An 18646-nucleotide genomic window follows, 5' to 3' on the forward strand; every position below is an offset into this window, starting at 1 on the left:
ATCTGAAAAACGTTTTGGGAAACAAGGAACACAACTGATTTTTTGGTTAAAAAAGTTTATTCAAGATAATTTGTGGGGGTTTCTTTGATTAGTAAAACGCGAAACCTGTTACAATGAACACATTAATCAGGGCTGGTAAAAGTTAGTTATAAATTAATATTGTCGAGTAAATATTTGGTGGACATATCAGCTTTGTACGAGCAGATCCGTCCTGAAAGTGGGGCTTAAGTTTAGTAAATTTTAAAATGGCTTCAGTTTCTTCCTTGAAAAGGCACACAATAATACGTTTTGAAAATGCACGGAATGTTTGTTGTTCAGGGACAGCTGGGTCCTGAGATTTGAGACCAAAGTAGGTAAGAGAGTGGGTGAGAAGGATGGCAGGAACGGGATTAGATATCAACTCCGCGGGCCGAATGGAGGTCCACGCATATCTTGGAGTTGCGGTTCTGCTTCTGACTTATCTCTAGTACTTGGAACATCTCCTTGAGGGCCTCGCTGGTGCCCGTCTTGCGGCGATTGCGCCTCCGCAGGGTCACTCCTCCCGACTTGAACTCTCGCATCAGAGCGTCAAGACCTGGAACGAAGAAAAGGTGAGGGTGAACAATGTGCACTAGGCCTTGTGGTGGTGGAATTACAATAAGCAACTACTGAAGCTTAACGAACATGCGGTTAGCTGTTAGAGGGAAGAGGTGACAAAACCCAATACTCACCCACGACGAAATCAAGTAATCCCCTGGACTTTAAAGAACGTTTGTGTAGGTGGCAATTGGACATAAATCACGGACAAGGCCAAAACGGGTTGATGCGAGCACCATGTCGGGCACTCAGCCACTGTCACCGTCGACAAATGAAGTTGGGCCACGGGACAAGTCAATGGAAATATACGTTCTACTCCCACTCCTGCCCTCGAACAGTGTGTGTGCCTTCAGTGGGGGTGGGTGGGTACTCCAAGGCAGGGACCAGGAGAAGTGGCGCAATAAAACACGGAAATATAAAACGCACAAATAATAATAATAAGCCATGGCCGGCCGCCCGGCAACAACAAGAGCAACAATGCGGCCTGCGGTTGTGGAACGCTGCTATGGCTTGTGGCCCCTTCTCGTAAAAATAATAAATTGCGTCCTCCTCGTCGTCGAATTTGATACGGTCCGTGGCTTGACAGTTTGGGGCGCAGAAGTGGGCCAGAAACCAACACACATAAAGCTATGCGCCAGCCAAGGCAAGCGTAAAATATAGGAAAAATGCGAGAGCTTCGCTTAAAGCCAAAATTCAGACAGGCTTCCTTCTTCGGCTGCCGTTGGGAGGGCGGGGGTTTTTGGGCCTGGAAGCCAGGCAAAAGCCTTGTGCTCCAGTTCTTCGGCTCGGCAGGGGCCAAACTTAAATCAAATTTAAGTTTTCAATGTATCGCATGAAACCGGAAATGGCACTCAGAGACGCAGAGAGCTTTAGTGTCGGCCAGGATATTGGCAAATGTGTGCTGGAATATCCGCTGCCACTCCACTCCACCGCTCCCAAAGACAATTCAGTTAAACCGTGCCATGGTGCACAGACATAAGCCCGCAGATTCGGCAACACAGGGCAGGTCATGGAGGTCGGGCTGCCGTAGAAAGTGAAGCTGGTAGATGGTAGCTCGTAGCTGGAAGCGGGTATCTGGTGGCCATGGCAGCCACACCAACAATGGCTGGCAGCAGCAGCAGCAGCAACTTGTTGTTATGTATACACACGACACAGCCTGGCTTGGACAATATCAGCATTGCCTTTCCATTCGCCCCGCTTCGCTCCATCTCTCGTTCCGGTGGGGAACGCTTCATTTGTTTTTGCCTCCCCGCCGAGCAGGAGCAGGACGACGAGCTTGACTTGACGAGTGCGGCCAGGACACGAGCAACGGCTGATGCCTAGCCGTAAAGCTGATGTACGGCTGGCTGGCAGCTCAAACGCTTCACGTGCCCCAAGGCAAGCGCGCGCGTTCTCCGCTCCACTCCGCTCGCCAGGTGCTTCTCACTTGCATATAGACAGGATATATATCCGAATAATATACCTACAAATATCTCTATATATATAAATATATATACGTATATATAAATCGTCACATTCGTGGCTGCTGTGCGTTTTTCTGGCTTCCAACAATAAGCGCGTTGATTGATTTTGATTTGAATGTGCGCTCGTTACGCATACGACTCGTGGTGCGCGCCAAAAAGTGGGCAACAGAAATGAAACCAGAGCCAAAACAAAACGGAAACGGAAGTGCTTAGTGCCAGTGCCAGTGACAGTGTGCAGTGTCAGTGAAAGTGTGAGTGCGAGAGTGTGTGCCAGGCATGGCCCTGACATTGCTCTCGTGATATGGAGTTTTAACGCCAAGTAAGTGGATCAGCGGAGGACCATAGTCGTAAGATAAATCACCTCATTGTAGTAACCTGTAGCTGAGCATTCAAGACCAGCTGCCGGATCAATATCTATATGTGGATACATATTTCCCGTAGGTTTACATAATGTAATCATGCACTTCCTACCCAGCTGCACGCACGCACAAAGGGTTCAGCAACAATAATGTACACGGATATATTTACAATCTGATGCGGGCGTATGGGTTGATTTCATTTTCATTGAGCTTATCAGGCAGCCCGCCCCGACATGTGCAGGCGGATGATTTCGCTATTCACAACGGGTTGATTTAAAGTCGGTATTTGTATAGTATGTACATTCCGGCAATCAAAATGGATTCGTTTAATGCGAGAATTCCTCGAAAAGGGGAAATTAAACGGCCATGATGACCCACAAGTGCGTTGCCCAAATAAACACCTCGGCTTCGCTTTGTGTGCGATATATGCTCATATATATTACGAAATAATGACAATCAGTAAATCCATCGCTTCGGTGGCTAAAGTTGCTAACCTAATTAAGTTGCCACTAGCTTTTAACTCGCACTGAAGTCATGACAGAATCGAGTATTCGAAAAGCAATTGAATTTATTTACAATGATGACGGCTAATTAGAGCTTTTGTGGCAGCCATATCTTATGCAAGAGAACTTCCTTATTATTACAGAATAGTCATTTAGGCAATTAGGGAGTACTAGAGGCTGCTTTAAAGTTGCTACACTTTAAACTAATATAATTCCCAGCTGTCCAGGGCATCACTTATGTATCTTACACAAGAGAACGTTCCCATTATTATTACAGAACCATATAGACGATAAAGAAGGACGCCTTCTTTCAAACCGATAACTCTGAGCAACCTGCTCCTTGTGCCAATAATTCCTATTGATACCATGCCTGTCCAGGGCATCACTAACCGCTCCCCCTAGCCCTGACCCCCGCAAAAAGCTGCTCGCAAACTTAATTAAGAAGTTGCTGCTGCAGCCGTCGACACTGAATGGATGGTGGGAGGCGGAAAGCCAGCCAGTGAAAGCCTGCATTGAGCCGTAAAAGAAGCCGACGTGTAGGTAAAATCAATTACAATCGCAGACGGGTTGCAGATGGGGATGGGGATGCAGGGCAGCAGGGGGCTCCAGCGGAAGGATGAGTGGCGTGGGCGTAACTGACAATTGACAGCAACAAGTTGGGCCCTTCAACCAGTGGCAGATCTCCAGCACACAGCGACAATGGCAGGCACTTGTCAACGCACGGCTGGTGAGGATTAACAGTGGGGAGTGGGGAAAGCCTCCTGCTGACAGCCCTCTTGAGGCCAATTTCCCGATTTCAGACAGACAATGCAGGCAAACTAATCTGTTCAAATCGATTTAGGCCAATGAAAAGCTTCGTAAATTCAAGTATTCTGAAGTCTATTCAACTTGGGCATAGTTTCTCATCCCACGGAGTTCATCTGCCAGCCACTCGAGAGCTCCTTGAGAGGCCAGATACTTCTTCCAACAATGGTCAAAAGTTGCTGGCCAACTTTATTAAATTTCAAGCCCTTACGAAAGGTCCCTAGAGTCAAAGAAAAAAGAAGGACGGGGTTATGAAGGGCGAGCGAAACGTGTTTTTGGGGTCATCTATGTGGCAGTGATTCTTGAACTTACCCCACTGAAAGACACACACACACAACCTGTTTATCCTGGCCTGCTGGAAAGGAGCTGGATTCTGGCTGGGATTACATACCTGTTGCTGCCTCGGCCTGTACCTGATGCTTCACATTCTCGATGATCTTGTCGCCGCTGCCCTTGCGCAAGCTATGTCCGGCAATGTGGTCACTCAAGCTGCCACCGCCTTGGGCGCCACCAGCTGCCACCAATCCGCCGGCAGGGAAAAGTTTACCAGGCTTTGGAGGAGGAGGAGGAGGAGGCGGTGGCGGAGGAGGAGGTGGCGGTGGAGCAGCCAGCGCTTTTTGCTGGTAGAGCGCCAATTGCTCCTCGGCACGATCGGCACGCGTCACTGCCTCGCGCAACTGCTCCTCGAGTATCTCCAACTTAAGTTGTAATTTTTTTAGTTCATCGTTAGTAGTTTTGGCTATAGCCGCATCCATTAGATTTTGCTACAAATGCAAGAAACAAGAACAAGGATAGAACGGGGCGGGCGAGCAGGAGCAGGAAGAGAGCGGGTTGGTTGGGGGTGAGAAAATTAGTGGATCTATCAAAGCATATCTGGGGGGCAGGTTAGTGCAACGAAAGCCGGGGGATTGTGAGTGGGTAAACAGCTGAATAGCGCACGGCAAGCGAGCTGCTTACGTGTCTCGAGTGGTCATTTTATTTGGTGGAGGAGGAGAGAATAGAGGTGAGCCGACCCAGCACCAAGATTGGGAACAACAACATGCCCAGCTGGCCACATTCCGTGCATTTCTCAGATCGTATTACAAATAGGCATTCGGGGAATCGCCTTCACCAGCTGATCTTGTTGTCGCTGTTCAGTTGCTCTTGAAGATATTCGAGAACGGCTTGAAAATATCAAACACGCTGCGTGTTTGCTAATGGATTGACAGAGGGACAGAACAGACAGTTTGATAGAGATAGCCAGAGACCAAGTGCAACGTAGTATTGTAGAGTAACAAGAACTGGGGACTAACCATTTCCACAATGCGCTCGTTGTGCTCCCTGGCCTGCTGCTGCACCTGGTCCTGGATCTGCTCGAACTCCACCTGCTCGTTCAGCACGCTGGACGAGGTGCTCGTTCTAGATCCCGGCTGTCCATCGGTCAGATCCCGTGTCTTCGCCGTCAGCTCATCGTTGCGCTGCTTCAGCTTGATGAGAGCCGCCTCCATTCTGTAGGTTTATATTGTAAGTTTAATTCCTGACTTCATGTGTATTAAATGGAGCTCACTTCTGGCTAGTTTCCACACTCTCCTTCATGTTTTCGGTCAGCAACTTGGCCACTTTGGTCAAGTTGCTGTTTTCCGTACGCAGCGCTTCGTTTTCCTCCTCCATAGCGTGTTGCTGTATCAGAAATAAAAAGAGAACAAAATGAATTACAAATGTGATTCGTGTGAATTAAATTCATAAACGTGGGTCATTCAATTTAGTCATCTATTGACCGCAAGGGCAGGGTCTACGATAAAGATAATCACCAGGCCAGAGCAATCAACAATCGTTTCAAATCTAATGCCCTGCTATACTTATATAATCTTTCCGAAAAAATTTATTAAGTATAAATAATTGGTTGGCTACCCATTATTTTATATATTCTAAAATCGAGTGGTATCCAGTGTTTATATGTTCCCTGTTTGTATCGATCTTCCGTCGTCCCATCTCACCTGCTCCAAAAGCTCAGCCATCTTTTCGTTGGCCTCGTACAACTGCAGCTCCACAGCACTAGTCATATTCTTGAGAGTCAGGAACTCGTCGGCCAGGCGCTCCACCAGGCTGCTGGTGATGGGCACTCCTTCCGAATTCACATCGACCAGACTGTCCAGCTCTTGCGTGCCGAGACTGTCGGCGCTATCCGCACTGCCCGATTGCAGGATCTTGAAAAGCTTTCGTTTAAGGTCCACAGAGCCGAGAACCGGACGTGGGCTTATTTGTGGCACCTGATCCTGCTGTTTCTCGCGTATGTGCTCCAGCTCGCTGGTAAGACTACGAAAAGCAAGAAAAACTATAAGAAATTGGGCCGTTGCTTATGATGTACTTTTAGCATACTTGTGTATCTGATCCACCTTCATTTTGTGCAGCTTGTCCAAAGCATTTCGTTCGTTGAGAGCCTTGTTGAACTTTGCGCTCAGCTCTTTGATTTGTGCCTCGAAATTGGTCTGCTGCTGTTGCAGGGTCTCCAGCGCCAGGCACACCTTCTCATGCTGGGCCTGCTGCTCCTCCTGTGTGGTTTTGTCTGAATAGCATAAAGGCAGATTAGTTATGTGAGCCTAGAGACAATAATATCCTAAAAAGATAAACCTACGAGCTTCGATCTCCAGCTTTAGGGCCTTGTTCTCCTCCCTGAGGGCAATGTTATCCTCCAGCAAGGTGAACATATCGTGCTCCGGGTCCTGCTCATTGTAGTCCGGCTCTCTCACGCGGCTCCGGCTGCGCGTCTTGGCCTCCTGTGTTCGGAACTTGGCCACTGGAATCCTTCCGCGTCGCTCCATCTTCCAAAGGGTTTATTGTCTGGGGAAATAGAACAAACATATCTTTAGTGACTGACCATGGGAATAACTTGAAATTTGCTTACGTTTCGCCTGCGCACAAGCCTTAAAGCCAAATCCTTAACCTCTTATGCTAAGCAATGCAAATGGAACTTAATGCTGCCATCACCAAATGATGAGTGTGTTTTGTTGATGTTTTGGGTGTGTGGTAGTGGGTATGTGGAATGAAGGTGTTGTGTGCTGCATGCCTTGAATGGTGACGAATGGTTCCTGGGGGGATGGGGGCCCGCATTGAAACGCCTTGGAGTTTTACTTTTCGATTTTATTATTTGCTGTTTACAATTTCTTCTTGGTTTCTGTTTAATCTTGCCTTGCCCGCCCCCTTTCTGCTTTCTCCCCATATTCTGCCCTGGGTGCCACATGTGTGTGCTTCTGCTGGGTTTTGTGTTACATTCGCCTGGATTCTGCTGTTCGCCCTCCTCAATCTTCTGCTTCGACTGCTAAAAATGCAGGACACCAGTTTGCCTTGGTTAAATTTATACCAGAAGTTGGCCGAAAGCATTTGGAATGCCTGCCGAAAATTGCTACGAAACTAGTTAAAGTGCCACGCCCACTGCTCGATTTAAGCATATAAAATGGTTTAGCTTGGCTTTAGAAATATTTGCCTGTTAGTGCAGAAGCGCATCATTTACCTTACTTGCTTGGGTTTTTCATTGTTATTTTTTTCATTTGTCAATTCTTAACTATTTTAATTTAACTTGATTTTTGCATTTGTTTTTGTGAGTTTTCTTTTGTTTCCTTTGCTAATTACTTATGCGTACAATTTCCTTTGCTTTTGCCGTAAATCAATTTCATATTTTGTCACTTGTAGTGTAAAAATAAAAAAACCTAAAGTTTATACACAAAATTCTCGAGTTTAGTTAAACTCTTTTTTTGCTACTTCTGTTAGTGGCCTCGCTTTAAATATTATATATAATTTTTGAGATTGAGTTGCTTTTCTTTTTCAATTTAGTTTTTAGCTTTTTTTCATTCAATTTTATAAAAATAACTAATTGAAGGCGGCTTAGAGCTCTTTGTTTTTGCTTTTTTCTCTCGTTATATTGTTGTGTATGCTTCTATGCTTGATTAGTTTTTTAAATATTTTTTTTAATTTGGTTTAAATAGCTATATATTGTGTTTTTTATGTTTTCGAAATTAAGATTAGTGTATTTTTTCTTTCCTTTTTACAGCTAATTTTAAGATTTATCTTTGGATAATCATGCTTTGTGTGCTAAATACTTTACATGTCTTTACGAATTTTATAATTTACATTTTTTAGTATACGTACGTATAATTTTTATAAATTAATATTGTTATAATTTATTTATATATATTTGTTTAATATACGTGAAATTTCTGAGTCGAACAAGAAGCCTCAGTCGAGATTGGAAATACGGATCTGTTAGGAAGAGAGGGGTTAATTTGTCGTATATGTTTTGAGCCGTTTGCATTGAAGATACATAAATAATTTATGGTGGTCGTTTAAAATAATCGAATAAACAAACAAAACGAATTCATAAGGCTTTGTACTGAAAGGTAAAATAAACAAAAATTCGTTTAAAGTCTAGAAAAGTATGCTAAGCTACGCAGCTAGTTCTATAAAGGATGTCCGCGCTAATTTTAATGTTAAACGAAATACTGTGGGTTTACAAAGGTGAATAGTCCATGTGTAAATATAAATAATGTATTTATATACCCAGCCTTAATTGGGTAACGCATTGTCAGGATTTAAATTCTTGAAAATAGTTTTCGACACCGGAGATTCCGTTATATATAGTTTTTCAATTTTTTTTTTTGTTAATTTTCTTTTTTATTTTTTTTGGATACGAGTAATGTGTAAATATGTTTATCTTTGTGTTGAATTATGACCAAGTCATCGAAAGGGAATCATCTTAGCTTTCTTTTAAGGAACGTGTTGTGATACAAATGAAATGGATAATGTGTCTTGGGGGTATTTTTTCAAAGGAAATCTGTGTGTAAAAACAAAGAATTTTCGTTTTGACAGATGTATTCATCGTACAACATATAGGTGTATGGAATACTCGTTTTCACAGATCTACTTGTCGTACAAGAAATATGTGTGTTCGGGCGACACTTGGCCTATGTCACCCACTGTGGGTTGCAAGATTCACAAGCAAAATTTAAGACTGATCGTTTGAGTTATGTTCTTGACTGGACACCTACGACCGCGCCAAGTCTAAGGATGGGGTTCAAACGATGTTGCTGTATGCTTCAGTTGGTGGTTGGTAGTTTGCTTCGTTGTGGTGTTTGGTTTGGTTGCAATCGGATAGCCGCTGGTTGGTACTACTTTAACTACATCTCCTCGATGAAGCCGCGCAGCTTGTCGATTAAAGGGCGTCGGTAGAGGGTCGAGTGCGCCATCTCTAGCTTGTACCACTTGTCGAACGACTCCTTGGGGATCACCTCGCTCTCGTACAGCACGCTAAACGTACTGCAAATGGTCTCACTGGCGGCCATGTCGTCCTCACCTTCGGTCATGAAGTGCTGCTGCAGGGAATCCACGGCCTCGTCTATGCAAGCGATCTCCAGCGCCTCCTGGGCGTCGATGCAGAGGCGCAGCAGTGGTGTGCACCGGCTGCGAAAGCTCTCCGTGTTCAGCTGCGGCGGCCTCGAGTTGCCACCGCTCTTGTTCTTATGGGTATTTGTCATCACAGTCAGCGCAAAATCACAGCACAGGAACCTAGTGAGCTGTCTCACAAAGTTGTCGTTGATGGCCACGTTGGTGTTTATGTAGTCGATGGCCATGTCGCAAGACAGGGCGAGCAGGTATCTAATCCGCTCAATGTGCTCCACCGGCGTCCGTGGCGTGGTGGGCGCCTTGGCCTTGGCATGTCCCTGACCCTGGCCGGGCCCGTTGTCCAGGAAGTAAAAGCTGTGCGACTGCACAAACTCTCTATACTTGCGGGCATCGTTCCAGAACAGCTGTCCCCGGTCCAGTTTGTAGTCGTTGTGCCACAGCTTGCGGGCATAGGCGGCACCGAATTCCTGCACAAAATAGCTAACGAAGGCGTACACAAAGCGCTCCGTGAAGAACAAGTCGTCCAACCAGCGCCGCTGCCAAACATCCTTCAGGTCCAGTTTGCCCGAGTGAATAATGGGACCCAGAAACTCAAACACATAGCCCCAGCCGTTTGGCACGTCCACCAGCAGATCGGGAAAGTCGTCGCCGAAACGAGAGTACGCCTTTCCAAAGACCTCCTTGTCCACGGCTTCCTTGTCCATGAGGTACGCAAAGACATTGGCGCAGGCCTGACGATGCTGCCGCTTCACCTGCGACTTATGTAGATACTCCGTGAGAAGGTAGTGCAGAGTTTTCGTTTGCTGCGGGCCGCTGTGGGAACGCCAAATGGCCAGCACCTCCGGTTGCCAGTCGCGCGTGTTCAGTGACTCTTCGACCATCTTAGTAATGAGCTCCTGGCATTGCTTGCTATCAAAGCTGGCATCTGATGTCTGTTCCACCTGACTCCTGTTTCCACTGGCAGCCGTCATCGGTGTGCCCAAGGTCGGCGATGGCTGCTGATACGGGGAAAATCTGTTGTTTTGGCCAGGTCGCTTAAGCAACGATGTGGGCGGAGGAACGTTGGAAGAGTTGACTGTCGTCGAGCTAACCGGACGGTTGCTTGCACTGCGCCACTGGTAATGCGAAAAGTTGCCAAGTTTATCATCGCTGGCGCTGGTGCTGCTGAAGCGCAGTTTGCTGGGATCAATGCTGAGTGTCTGGTTCTCGTGGTGCTGTTTGTTGGGCATCTTCTGCATGAAGTAGTTTCCGCCGTCGTGACCGTGCTGGTGGTGATGCTTTTGCTGCTGGTGATGCATTGATTGCTGGTGCTGGTTCATTCCACCACCACCGCCGACACCACGCCCTCCGCCACTGCTGTGGTGCGACTGATCCTTGGAATCGTCGTGCGGCTTGTGCCGCTGCTGTCCGCGTCCGCCTTGCTGTCCTGTCTGGTGAGCGGTGACTGGCTGATCCCAGTTGCGCAACCTCAGGTCGAGCACATCCTGCATCATGAACCGCACTCGACTGCTGATCTTAATCTGCACCTGCCCGCGGTGCGACGTTCCTCGAGAACGGTTTATGATGTCCTGGATGCGACGGAATATCTTCTCAATGCGATCCCTCAGCTGATACTGCTCCGGCAGGCTAGCCTCCAGCAGATGGCCCACTGTAGTCAAAAGTTTGCACATATACTCCAGCTTCTCCTCGCAGCCGTGTTCGAGCAGTGATTCCACGCAGTTGAGTACTCGGTCGCTGGTCAACGACTGCAGCTTGAAGAGCTCGCCAATGAAGCGAACTGTGCCCCAGGCACGGCGTCGGAACTGGTACTCCAGGTCCTCCATCTCGGCGCGCAACTCCGTTTTTCTTGCCGGGTCCGAGCACTGGCTGATGCGATCCATCGTGGGCTGCAGTTTCTTGGCCTTCGCATTGGCATCGTTAACATTTGACTCAAACTCGTGCTGAATCCGCGTGATCAGTGAGCTGGTGAATAGGGACTTGTTTTCAGCCTTGATTTCGTGAAATAGCACCTTGCAGAAGCGGGCGTAGGTTGGCGCAAAGTTCGGCTCACTAATGGTCTTCTCAAAGATCAGCAACATGACCTGCAAGAAATTTATAGATGTAGCATTAGTTTTATTTTATTTCATTAAGTGATTAATTATCCTAACATGTATAAGAAAATCCATTTGAAAGGCAACTTACGTTGGTCATTTTGGCTTCATTGTCCATCTTGATGCTGGACATCTCCTTGAGCAGCACATCAAAGTTGTCGGGCGTAAGCTTGTTGAGTATACCGCGCACCTTTTTCAGTACTCCCTCCACGTCGTCTTCTTCATCCTGACCACCGGCCATGGACACGCGGCGCAGCGTACCTGGCTGCCAGGCATTCTCGCACTCAGACAGCTTGATCTCCTCCTTAAGCGAGAGCTGCACCCGGATGATGTCCATGTGGCGCTGATTCGAGTTGATTCCACCGCCTCCGCCGCCCATGTTGCCCATGCCCATGCCACCGGAACCTCCCATCTGCTGATGTCCATCGTGATGCTTCTTATTGGGTCCGTGGCCACGACCACGCTTGCCTGGCACATAGTCCATCGATTCGTTGAAGCTCATATGTTGGTACTGCTGGATGTGCTGGCTGTGCCCGTGAGCATGGTGCTGCTGCGGTTGCTGCTGTCGGGAGACGAATAGCTGGGAAATGCAGTCGCCCTTCTGGCAGGGGACCAGCGGTGGCTTGCGCGAGTCCGTTCGCTTGGAAAGCTCTCGCAGTGTTTCGATGCTGTAGCGATAGTTCTTCGGTACTTGGGGAGCGGGACTGGGGCTGGGACTCTTCGATTTGGGTAACTTTTGCTGAGTGGCTTTAGGGGATCCCGGTGCTTTGCCTGTTGCCTGATGCAGTGGAGAGCTCTTCTTGCTACCTTCGCTCTTCTCCACAGCAATCGGTGTATTAACCTTGGGAGCACAGTCCACATTATCCGCACTCCTGCTGCTCTGCGAGGAGTCATCCTCGGCTGCCTTGCTGATCGTCGAACTTGACCATGTGGAGCTGCATATGAAACCTGTGTCGTGACGAGTCTCCTCTTGGAAATCCCCAAATTTGATTTCCACCTCGGCATTCTCCTCGGCCTTGCCCCTGCCCCCAGATCGTTCTGGAACTGGGTCATCTTCTTCGCAAACCGAGCTGCTGCTGTTCAGGAACTGCAGCTGTTGTGTCTCCGAAGGGGCGGCGGATGTGTTCGGGCTGCCCCTTTGCAGGAACTTGGCCACAATCTCTTCGTTGGCTAAATGCTTGCCCATCTTTTCTTCGGACATATTTGTAATGATGTCCTCTTTGCCGTCAGCTGGGGAAGAAACAATTTATGATAGTAATTAAAAATTATATTGGGTATCGCTTTGTATAACTTAATAAAGTAGTTAGGTATATTCGCTACTCACATTCAGGTTCACTGTCTGCCTCCGCGTCGATGTCATCCTCATCATTGTTGTTGTTGTTGCTTGACAACTGCTCCTTGGGATTGAGCATGGGGTCTCTTAGAGTAGAACTTACGTTAGGATTATTACTAGTTGCACTAAGCTTATCAGTCGTCGGTTGCGCAGTCGCCTTGTCATCGACAGCGGTCGTTCCTTGTTTGGTTGTTGCTGCTGCCGTGGTTGTTGTCAGAGTGGTTGTTGATGTTGTGGTCACTGTGGCAGCATTGTTGTTATTTGTGATCTCTGGCGCGCCGTTCCCGTTGCCCTTGCCATTGCCATTGTTGTTCTGCCCCTGGCTGCTTGTGGTGCTTGTTATCGAGGATTTCTGTTTCTTCTTCTCCAGCTCCTTGGCCCGTTTTTGGGCCTTTTTGTGCTTTTTGCTTGTGCTGGTGGAATTGGTGATGGTAGTGTTGCCGGCGAGCAGGGTAACGGCGGCAGAGATGCGTGAAGCAGCCGGTACAGCTGTAGTTGAGTGTCTTCCTTGAATCTGCTTGCCCTGCTGCAGGCTGTTTACTGGCTGATTTTGCAGCTGTCTAGAGGCGTGGGTCGGCGTAGAGGCTGCCGACGAGGAGGCCCCCGAACTGGTCGTGGTCGAGGTGGCCGGCGGAACGTTCGATTTCCTGCTGGGTGAGCCCGCTGTCGACTTGGCCGGCGCCGGAATAGCTGTGGTCGCTATCGACTTGGTTGGCTTCTGCTGGGCCACACGTGAAGCTGGCGGCGGTGTCGAAGGTCTTGCTGGTGTAAGCATCGGCTGGCTTCTGGAGAGGATGGAGATTCCCGGGCAACCACTGGCCGCTGCCTCGGCTACGTCATTCGCTATGGATGTGGGCGTAGCTGTACCTGCAAGCAATGTCATCAGTTGGTGCTGTATGATTTCGTTGTCTCGTTGACTCACTTTGCTTGTTGGCCGATTTGGGCCGCTGCTTCTTGGCCTGCTCTTGGAACAGCACGGGCTGCTGGCCCTCTTCAAGGGCTTCGGACACTTTCAAATCCGAGTGTACTTGCTGTAGGCTATCGTGGGTTTCCGTGGCATTGTCCACTGCAAGAGGAATCATTAGATTTGTACACTTAAAGCACGGCCAACTTCGGCTCGCCGAACGCCCTACATACCCCGGCATGGGTTTGTGTTTGTGTCGATTTGTTTACAATTTCAAAAAGTTTATTGTTTTGGTTACAATTCTAGCTCAATTTATGTACGTTTAAATTTCAATGTCAATTTCTAACTGCTAGCTAACAACAATCTGATAGAATCAGGTTGCTGGGATACTTTTTCTTTTATTAGTATGAGTTTTAGTATTCTGGGAAAAACAAAGTCGAAATATAAGGCAAACAAAATACAAAATAGTATAACCGATGGGATTGACTATTAACCGTTGGCTTTGCGGAGAGAATCGCTTTTGAACTCACCGTCACTGTACTGCCAGAAGCTAAGATGCTCCTCGGTGTTGCCCGAGTGGGCCAGTATGTCCTTGACAATAACGCTGATCTGATCCTTATCCGTGGCTCCAGGGGGAGGGGATGGGCGGACTTCCGCGCCCACAGGTTCATCACCAGCAAAAACCATGCCAGGCACCTTGTCCAGAGAAGCAGACTGACTAAGAGAAGTCGCGGACTTCACAGTCTGCATATGCTGATCCACCACCGAGCCCGACAGAATGGACGACGCCGAGGCGGAGTCCATGAGGATGGGCGCCTGGAACAGGCACATGGTGCTATCCGAGTCCAAAGCCGTGCTCGGTGTCAGGGTCGAGTTCGAGTCCTTCTTTATGAACACCGAGCTCTTCGGATCCATCACGTTCTCCTTGGTGTCCGGGTGGATAATTGGAATGGCATATTTGCGCTTGCTGACCTTGTCGCTATTGGCCCCCAGTTGTGGTTGGGCTGCAGCCACAGGCGGTGTAGGCAGCGAGGTGGTCGAGTAACCACTGGCCACAGCCGGAACTCCTGTCACACTCGGCACAGTGGGTAAAGTGGTGGCGCTACTGCTTTGCAAGTGCGGAGCATAGGTGTGCAATCCGCCTGGCGGCTGGGGAGGCGGAGCCGGTGCCAGCATGGGAGCCGCGGTCATCCCGGCTGCATGTCCCAGAGCCAGACCGGGCATAAAGTTGGGCAGATGAAAAGTAGCCGCTCCGTTTAGGGCGCCATTGCGCGAGTTCATCATGGGTGCCACCGCTGCCGGAGCGGGACGTGGTGGATTTCCCGGCGCCACGGCGTATGTGGCAAAGTAGTTGGGATGCTGGGCGGTAGCAGCAGTCCTCTGCCCTCCGCGGATGTTGCCCCGATGCGAGTTGCCGGCATTGACCACATTGTTACCAGCAGCGTTCTGAGCCGTGGGCCCCAGGTAGTAAGCTATCGCCTGCGTTTGACCAGCTCCCGCTGCCCCTCCAGGTCCATGCTGCTGACCATTTGGCGGAAGCTGCTTCTGCTGCGGCGGCGGTGGACCAGGCGCATAGAAAGCGGCCGCCGGAGTTCCGGCAGTTCCGTTCGTGGGAAAGGTCACAGCCGACTGCATACCCATCAGTTGTCCGGTCGGGTTAAAGGGTATATAGGTCGCGGAAACATACGTGGCACCCGCTCCAGCCGCATTTCCTCCAGCGGGAGCGATCAGGCCAGCTGACTGCTGATAGTGGGGCGGCAGGGTTGGATTGCTCAGCGCACGGGTAAGGTTGGGGCTGGCCGCCACGCCATTGGCTCCGACATGGCCTACGTTGTGGGGATGTCCCAGGGAGTTGTTGTTGGCGGCGGCGCTCAGTTGGAGGGCAGCGCCGCCGCCGCCGTTGGCATTGTTGCTGACCGCCGCGGTGTGGGCGGTGTAGGGCGGCGGCGGCGGTTGTGTATTGTAAAAGATGACCGGCTGGTGGTGCGCCTGGGCCTGGGCTTGCACCTGCTGCTGCTGCTGTTGTTGCTGCTGCTGGTGCTGCTGCTGGATGTGTTGCTGGATTTGCTGCTGTTGCTGCTGCAGCAACTGTTGCTGCTGATGGTGGTGTAGACCGCTGTGGTTCGGGACGAACAGCGCGTGCGACTGCTGCTGCTGCTGTTGTTGTTGCGCTGTCTGCTGTTGTTGCTGCTGCTGCTGCTGTTGCTGGAGGTGATGGTGATGCGAGTGCGCCGCCGCCTGGTGGTGCTGGGCTTGGTGGTTGTGGTTCTGCTGATGTGTCGACTGTGGCCTGGTTCCCTTCCCACCCCCTCCCTGTTGTGGGTACATAGGAGGACCTTCGGAGGATCTGCACACGCACTCAATCGCACGGTCACACGCAAAGGCACAGGCACACACGGAGAGTTAAGAATACCGCGGCCGGAACAAAACAGATGTACAAATTGTCATGTTAGTAAGATGGAAATGGAAGTGAAAATGGAGATGAGTCGATGTGGATGTCGGCGTATTATGGTTCGGGTAAAAGCCGTGGAATGCATGCGTATGAGAATCGTTTCGAATGGGTGAGGAGGCAAAAGCAACCCAAAAGCAGCATGCAAATCGTGTGTACTTAGATCTTATGACTAAATACTTCAATACTACACGAGTGCACTCCCTATTTGTCCCCCTTTTTTCAGCCAGTTTCTCACTTAATTGAGCTCTTTAATTGGTATGTGGAGTATGATGTCACTCGTGGGGCGTGTTATACATCCAAAATGCCTGCGAAGATGGCCCGCCACACACCTTATCGGCTTTTATGGGTGTTATCAATAGACTAGTCACTTTCGGTACCCGAGCAGTACTAGCGGCGGATGGGTGACACACAGTAACAAGTGGCGCTATTAGTCAGTGCCCAGTGCTGGCCTTAAAGCACAAAGGCGGCCACAAAGAGGCGGCGGCGGCAGCAGCCAGCGGGCGTGGGAGGTGAGCGATGGCCCGCTGTCGCCTGTTTGGCCACAACCAGTTTGGCATTCCGTCAGCACTTTCCTCGGCACAGTGGAGACCACCAGAACTGGACCACTTTAAACTGTCGACCAGGGGATTTCGTTTTAATTCGATCAAACTTAATTTCTTTGTTGTTTTGTTAGGCAACTTTCATTAAGCTGATTGATAAGAATATGACAGTTGCATCATCATAAACGTAGGTAGCTGAAGTAGCAGCGAACGGGGCAAAAAGTGTTTACTCGGAAAATGGAGACGAAGCGCCAGAAATATTGTTGACGTTCTTGTTACCAAATTTAATGCAAACAAACCTCTTTATTGGGAGTCAAGTGGCTTATGAGACATGTGGACCGTAGGTGTTTCAATTGTAGTTAATGAATGAATAGTGATAAGGTATTATCAAGACCGAATTGATGTCATTAGAGGGAAACTTAATGATTGAAGATGTGTCGAACAGGGAGGCTCGTCTTGAGCTCCAGCAGAGCTCCTTGGCCAGTTCCCACTGTACTGTGTGCCCATGGCAGCGCTGTGCTGGCCTAGAAAAGCCAACTCCGCTGCAGTTTGAGGCCAAGCACCTCCAAGCAGCAAGGGGAAAACCTGTTTTCCAGCCAGCGAAGAGGCTGCCGCTGCAACCAGAGTTTGGGACCCCTCTGGGCACTCGATAGCGAGGAAAATGAAAACCTGGCTGGCAGAGATGGCTCACTGGTTTCTCGTTTGTTTGTAAACAAAACCAGTTGGACCCATGTGTGGGTGCAGATCCAATTGGGAGTGCACTTGTGTTCGTATCGGATGGTGTGTGGGGGTGAGGTGCATTAAGCTAAGAGACCAATAACTAAGGCGAACTATTTACACGAAGAATAAATTTCGAGTGTGACTGAGAGGTAGACAAGTGTGGAGCACATACCGCTTCCTGTGCTGCTGCTGCTGCTGCTGTCCCCGGGGACTCCACTCGCTGGGTAGATGAGGTGATCCTACGGGTATGCGGTGTATCCTGATGCTAGATCCGCTGCCCGACAGGCTGTGGGTTACGTTACGTTGAGATCCTAGTGGGGTCAAGTCCTACGCCTCCTCCTCCTCCTCGCGCAACTCCTTGCTGGGACACTCGTCCTCGTGGTGTGCGTTCGCTGTATCCGGAATACTCCTATGGCTCAGATATTCCATGTAGGAAAATACGCGAGCTCTACGATGCACGGACACATCCGCATTTGTGCAGACGGACGAGGGGCACGCACACGTACATACGTACAAAAATATACAAAACAACGGTACGGCCAGTGCTAAATTTTCACGGTAATTTTCTCTGTAATTGGACGTCGGATAGGAGGATAAAACGTGTGCTTAAATTTTGCATTTACAAGAAATTACAATTTGATTGAAATTCTACGAATTCCCGAGCAGCGCCTGCTACGATTTTCCTTCTCCGCTTTTCCCACTCTCTACTCTCGCTCACTCTCTGTCTCTCCGCTTGTCCAGCTGAGAGCCTCAGCCCCGGATTGGGAATGGAAAATGGCCGGGTGATTTGTATTTTGACACTTCTGGCCGGGCAATTTCGATTTTCTGATTTTCTGACTTTCTGGTCTTCCCCCTTTTTCTTTAAAGCTTTTTCGCTTTTCCTGCGAAGGCGAGGCGTTGGTTGTTGTTTTTCTGCCGTTTGCCGTTCGCCGTTTTTGCGCTATCTCTCTGTCCCTGTCTGGCCGTCGGTACTTACCCTTCCGCTCGCTCTCCTCACGCTCTCGCCCTCTCGCTCGCACACGCAACACACAAAACTGAGGAAGGAAACAAAAAAAAATGCAGTTCCACGCGGGGAACACGCCGAAAAGTTGCTCTGGCACTGCGCCTTTACATCAGTGCATCGTCTGCCACACCCACACCTCGATTTGCATACGCGGCTCACTGTCTGTACAAACAATTTTGTGAATGTAAATATAGTCGCAGAAACACGTCCGTTCCGTTCGATAGGTGAGAAACATCGAAACATCGATGACTCGTGGATAGAGGGGGCACTATCGGTGTTTCCGTCAATTATTTTGTTTCCCACAACCGTGTACGCTGCCTTTCTCCGGCGCCCGTTGATGGTCACATTGGTTCTGTCAACTAACAGGGGAATACCCGGCGCTGTTGTAAAAGTATCTGTCTGTAAAATAAAATTCAATAGAGGTGAAAAATCGAGATCTTGTTTTCTTGTTTCCCTCGACAACCTTGGGGCTTTCAATTTTGAAATTATTGTAAAGTTTCAAATTATTAAGCAAACTTAAATTT

The 18646-nt window shown here is 49.1% G+C and overlaps 2 protein-coding genes across 6 annotated transcripts; both read right to left on the reverse strand.

The window, feature by feature from the left end:
• Positions 1–34: 34 nt before the first annotated feature.
• On the reverse strand, positions 35–17429 carry LOC108024389 (shootin-1). Of its 4 annotated transcripts, none has more exons than XM_044090950.2 (8): positions 6590–6734; positions 6320–6525; positions 6064–6250; positions 5682–6000; positions 5252–5364; positions 4998–5193; positions 4097–4469; positions 35–574 (listed from the first exon to the last, which is right to left on the reverse strand). In XM_044090950.2, exons 2-8 carry the CDS (start codon positions 6504–6506, stop codon positions 390–392), a joined length of 1560 nt encoding a protein of 519 aa, XP_043946885.1. In that variant the 5' UTR covers positions 6507–6525; positions 6590–6734; the 3' UTR covers positions 35–389. The 4 variants fall into 4 exon arrangements, 3 of the variants coding, with proteins under 3 accessions (XP_043946885.1, XP_016949789.1, XP_043946886.1); XM_017094300.3 differs by lacking the exon at positions 6590–6734 and adding an exon at positions 17292–17429 and having other exon boundaries at positions 36–574; XR_006367352.2 differs by lacking the exons at positions 4097–4469; positions 6590–6734 and adding exons at positions 4663–4898; positions 17292–17429 and having other exon boundaries at positions 435–574.
• On the reverse strand, positions 6811–17433 carry LOC108024385 (eukaryotic translation initiation factor 4 gamma 1). 2 transcript variants are annotated; one of them, XM_017094289.3, is made up of 6 exons: positions 17292–17433; positions 13939–15755; positions 13427–13570; positions 12496–13371; positions 11263–12401; positions 6811–11162 (listed from the first exon to the last, which is right to left on the reverse strand). In XM_017094289.3, the coding sequence occupies exons 2-6, from the start codon at positions 15734–15736 to the stop codon at positions 8856–8858; spliced, it is 6264 nt and encodes a 2087-aa protein (XP_016949778.1). In that variant the 5' UTR covers positions 15737–15755; positions 17292–17433; the 3' UTR covers positions 6811–8855. The 2 variants fall into 2 exon arrangements, with proteins under 2 accessions (XP_016949778.1, XP_050745059.1); XM_050889102.1 differs by lacking the exons at positions 13939–15755; positions 17292–17433 and adding an exon at positions 13642–13768.
• Between the last annotated feature and the right edge of the window lie 1213 nt (positions 17434–18646).

This window comes from Drosophila biarmipes, chromosome 3R (assembly GCF_025231255.1).
Source record: "Drosophila biarmipes strain raj3 chromosome 3R, RU_DBia_V1.1, whole genome shotgun sequence".
Taxonomy (NCBI): domain Eukaryota; kingdom Metazoa; phylum Arthropoda; class Insecta; order Diptera; family Drosophilidae; genus Drosophila; species Drosophila biarmipes.